General features: G+C 36.8%; 1 protein-coding gene and 1 pseudogene across 1 annotated transcript; one reads left to right on the top strand and one right to left on the bottom strand.

Annotated features, from left to right (window-relative positions):
* The first annotated feature begins 519 nt into the window (after positions 1–519).
* On the top strand, positions 520–1,999 carry LOC125862690 (gibberellin-regulated protein 14-like). Its single transcript, XM_049542814.1, has 3 exons — positions 520–708; positions 1,146–1,380; positions 1,794–1,999. Exons 1-3 carry the CDS (start codon positions 661–663, stop codon positions 1,976–1,978), a joined length of 468 nt encoding a protein of 155 aa, XP_049398771.1. The 5' UTR covers positions 520–660; the 3' UTR covers positions 1,979–1,999.
* Positions 2,000–2,964: 965 nt separating this feature from the next.
* On the bottom strand, positions 2,965–4,102 carry LOC125863031 (U-box domain-containing protein 40-like; annotated as a pseudogene).
* Positions 4,103–4,637: the final 535 nt, after the last annotated feature.

Below are 4,637 nucleotides of genomic sequence, written 5' to 3' on the forward strand. Positions count from 1 at the left end.
ACACTAAAAAAAATAAGTAAAGTAACAAACTCATTTGTTTTTTTTAAAGAAAATATATTTCTCTATCAAAATCCCCAAATTTTAACAAAATTTAATGGGAAAATGCATAAGTACCCCCCAAGCTATGCTCAAAATCCATGAGACACACCTAACCTTTACTAAGGTCCTATTACCCCCCCCCCCCCAACTTATTTTATATATAATTTTCTACCTCTTTTCGGCCAACGTGGCACTATCCTTGAAAAAATTGTCAACACGCGCTGGGCCCACAAGATAGTGCCACGTAGGCCGAAAAGGGTAGAAAATTATATATAAAATAAGTTAGGGGGTAATAGGATCTTAGTAAAGGTTAGATGTGTCTCAGGGATTTTGGGCATAGGCTAAGGGGGTAATTATGCATTTTCTCAAATTTAAAGTTTGAACATATAATTTCAACCTGAAAGCACTTACATCATGATACTATATGTAGACCCGCAAATTCATAGTTGGAGCCGTGACTAGCTAGCTTCTCGTTAGCATCCTATACAGTGGTGGATTATATTCAGAATCTTTACTCAGGGTTCGGAAAATAAAAATATAGTGTCTTACTCCTATATATAGCTATTCTTTCTGTCATCAATCTTTCATCAACTAGCTACTTCTAAATCTTCTTCTCCAACAATGGCGCCACTACTTTTCTTTGCCTTTTTCCTTCTCATTGCTTCTACTGTATGTCTTTTCGCTCACTTGTTCGTTTCTCAACTACAATGCATCATACATTTTAGATCTTTGACTTTAGTATGCTTAGATTAAGTTAAGTTAATCACATAAAATATGAATTTTATCGGACACTTTTCGTTATACATGCTAGCATAATGAGCATTTACATTAGTTTGTTCCTAATCAAATGAAGTTCTATATTGTAGCATTCTTAGAGTTAATTGTTGTTGTCTTAGAAAATCACTTTCTAAAATAATAACTATTAGTTGAGTGATCATCTAAAAAATTAACTGATCAATTGTTATTACGATAAACAACTTTTATCTAGTGTAAACAACTTATATTTATGAGTTGCTAAGATTCTTTCATATATACCCAAGAATAGTTCACCAACGTATGCTAACTCATTGAACTTTTTTCTTCCTTTTTTTTCTGTTTCTTGACAGAACGGAGCTGCTCCCGGTGCTCCTGGTGCTTTCCCACCCGTCAATGTATCCTCTCCAACACCTCCGGTCCCCATGCCACCAACAACTCCATACCCACCACCCATCCGATTGATCACCCCGCCTCCTCCACCACCAGTTAAGTTACCATCCCCACCTCCGGCAGTCAAGCTACCGCCACCTCCACCATCACCACCACTCCCTACTCCCCCCGTTTCACCACCAAAGACCACAGCAGGTATAACACACTTATACCAATCGTACTTTTAATAAGTTCAATCTTTTATTTTTACCTGATCTATTTATCTCCCGTTTCTTGTATCTAGTATTTAGATAAATTTGAATTTCTATCTAGAATTAAAAGAGAAATATGACGGACGCCTTATGCAATGAAAATGGACAATAGTATCAGTCTTACTTCTTCCAATAAAAAACACGAAATTGAAAAAAAAGAAAAACGGGAATCTATACATTGATTTACAACTTTTTTTTAAACTGCATGCATCAAAAGAAGCATGTATGGTTTCTAGGGTTGATAGGGAGATTCCCAATCAACTTATTGGTGTTATATGGTATATGTCGAGATCGAGAATGAGACCAAAGATCTACTATATGTCAAATTCTTAATTTATCTAAAACAACGATTTGCAGATTGCATTCCCCTATGCTCGGTGAGATGCAAATTGCATTCAAGGAAGAATGTATGCCTAAGAGCATGCACTACTTGCTGTTTAAGATGCAAATGTGTTCCACCAGGCCAATATAGAAACAGAGAGAAATGTGGCAAATGCTATGCTAATATGACCACTCGCGGAGGCAGACTCAAGTGCCCATGAAAATGGTTCATACAGCAGGGAACTGTCTATCTACGCTACATCCGTAGATATCATTTTTTCTCCAACTGTTTGAGATTAAACCATATCATTAAGTGTAATTTATTATTTTGTATGTGTGTGTCTGCACGTTTTTTTAAGTAATGGAAGGGAACTATTCTCATGTTATTCTTGCAGTATTTATGTTCTTATTAGAAATTATCTGGAGCATAAGTCTTGTTTCATTTGATTAAGAGCATTTATGTGATTTGCATTCTGAATGAGTGGAATCACAGTACTAGGGTTGTTTGGTATTGAGGAAAATATATTATATTTCTTATTTTTTCATGTTTGGTTTGACAATTTTTGTAAAATATTTTTTCTAGAAAAATAAGTTACTTAAAAATGAGAAAAATAACTTTCTTAATGAAAGTAGGAAAAACAAGTTCACGTTTTATGTTTTTATTGTGTCCTCTCATCCACCTAATGCCCCCAACCCCTACCTCTTGAGTCTTGACCATCCCACCCCGAAGGCCACAACCACTGACACTCTCCCAAGTCCTACACCTATAATATTTTTTGCAAGATTACATAGCAATGTTCTTGACATTAAAAAAAATTGCCTACTTACCAAACAATAAAAAAAAATATAAGTAAAACCAATTTATTTTCCATGGAAATTGTTATCCTCTGTACCAAACACACTTAAATCTCATTTGTTTTTGCAAATTCCATTACGGGCTCTTGAATTGGCCATTACGAAATTATGGGTGCTCAGATTGTGTTTGTCCCCATGCCTTTTTCATCTAACAAATGCAAATCCTCTATAGAAGTAGCAAAAATTCAGCATCTCCGCGTGGCTTTAGATTTCTAGCAACAAACACCAATAAATTCAGCATCTCCGTAGGAATGCTTTGCTTTGCTTTTCTTTCTTTCTTTCTTTCATTGTCGAGACACCAAGATGAGTGAAGGTTAACATTCGCGAAAGTCTGTACATTCGCGAAAGTCTGTTCATTTTGCCTCCAGTTAGCAGTAAATATACGTCCTATTACAGACCATTCAAGAAACTAACAAAGAGAGAACAGCATTGTACTTCCAAACTTCCACACCAGTGATAATTGATTGAGTCAACATCAAGCACAATTAACAAACAAGACAGACGTAAATCGACTCATCAGAATTAAGCAACTCCTCCAGTCAACTTCCATTTCCTCTTCATCTTTCTCCCTCAACACCTCTAACATCCTCTTGACCTTATTCTTCGCCCGTTCACTTGTCATTTCCTCAAGTGTTGTCATCAACAAGTCCTCTGCAACAGCCTCCTTTCCCAACCCTTTAAACCTAAGTCCACCATGACTTAATCCATATGATACACTAACACAACTCTCGCGAATCGACGCTGTATCAAACTCTTCCCCCCTTCTCAACATACCTAGGAAACACTCCACTGCACCCCCATCAAGCATAGCTCCTCTACCCTCTAAACTACCTGCCATGTTACACAGTATTAACAGAATTCGACCCGTCTTAGGACCGGTTCTCACCATGCTTAACAGTGACTGAACCGCACCAAGTTTAACCAACTTAGCGCAGTTACTCTGAACCATAGAAAGGTGAAACAGAGCTAATGCAGAATCATGTCGAGTCCGTTCTGAATCAGAACGGAGAGAGTGGGTAGGGGTAAGGGACCATCCCCAGACTCCTCAGAACTCGTAGATACGTCACGATTCAACTGTGTCACAGACTCAATATACCGATTCATGACATCAGAATTCCCATTACTATGGATCTGTTGACGAAACTTTTGTGGGTTTTGGGTAGCCAATGTACGGACGAGATTTTGAGCAGAGATAAAATCAATGGGTTGAGGAGGGTGGATATGTGAAGAAGAGTACCAATTGATAATGGTAGATTTAAGGGCTCTATTAGGGATGATAGTAGAGAAATTGGGCAGAGAAGCATCAAGCAAGATAGGTGTAACACAAAGGGATTTACAGGCAAGAACACAGTTACGTTCGAAGGTATGACCAGAAGAGACAATCATAGGGTCAGCCATGAGAGAGACCCAGAAATTGGACAGATGAATTCGATAGGAATAGGTGGAGATTTGTGGAAGGAGATTCTCCATCTTTGCTTGCCAGTCCCCATTGTTGTTGCAGAAGAAATTTTCTGTTAGGTAATATGCGTGAAGGGAGAAAAAAAAATGTCCGGCAATCACCTTGTAGTCCGACTAAATTTGAATTAGCTTGTAGTCTGACGTAAAGTACTACATTAAGAGTAAAACGCTCCCTAACAAAAAAGACTTCATACACGAATTACTCAAACTCCATACTCAAATTTGTACCAAGGAGACTCGGACTCGAGACTTCTTGATTAAGGTGGTGAGTCATGTTGTTAATCATACATGATACAACTAATAATTTCAATTCTTATTTCTTCACCCTTTAACTTTAATACGTCCTCATTTAAAAAAGAATGACTTTCTTTTAATTTGTTTTAAAAAGAATTGATCCCTTTTCACTTTTAGCAATACGTTAATTTTTACTTTTCACATAACATATTTAAGTCAGACGATTAAAAGAAATTTTATTACATTTGACATAATAATAATTAAGAATTATATGATTGAAGTAAAGAACAACTCTATAATGAATTGTGCTAAAATAGAAGCAATGTCGTTTAC

The sequence above is a fragment of the Solanum stenotomum genome, chromosome 4 (assembly GCF_019186545.1).
Source record: "Solanum stenotomum isolate F172 chromosome 4, ASM1918654v1, whole genome shotgun sequence".
In the NCBI taxonomy this organism is placed as follows: Eukaryota; Viridiplantae; Streptophyta; class Magnoliopsida; order Solanales; family Solanaceae; genus Solanum; species Solanum stenotomum.

What these genes read in the sequence shown, in the direction of transcription:
- LOC125862690 (XM_049542814.1), top strand. Translation starts at nt 661, where the DNA reads ATGGCGCCACTACTTTTCTTTGCCTTTTTCCTTCTCATTGCTTCTACT. An exon ending in TCCTTCTCATTGCTTCTACT is followed by an intron (nt 709 to 1,145) that starts GTATGTCTTTTC and finishes GTTTCTTGACAG; the next exon opens with AACGGAGCTGCTCCCGGTGC. An exon ending in ACCACCAAAGACCACAGCAG is followed by an intron (nt 1,381 to 1,793) that starts GTATAACACACT and finishes AACGATTTGCAG; the next exon opens with ATTGCATTCCCCTATGCTCG.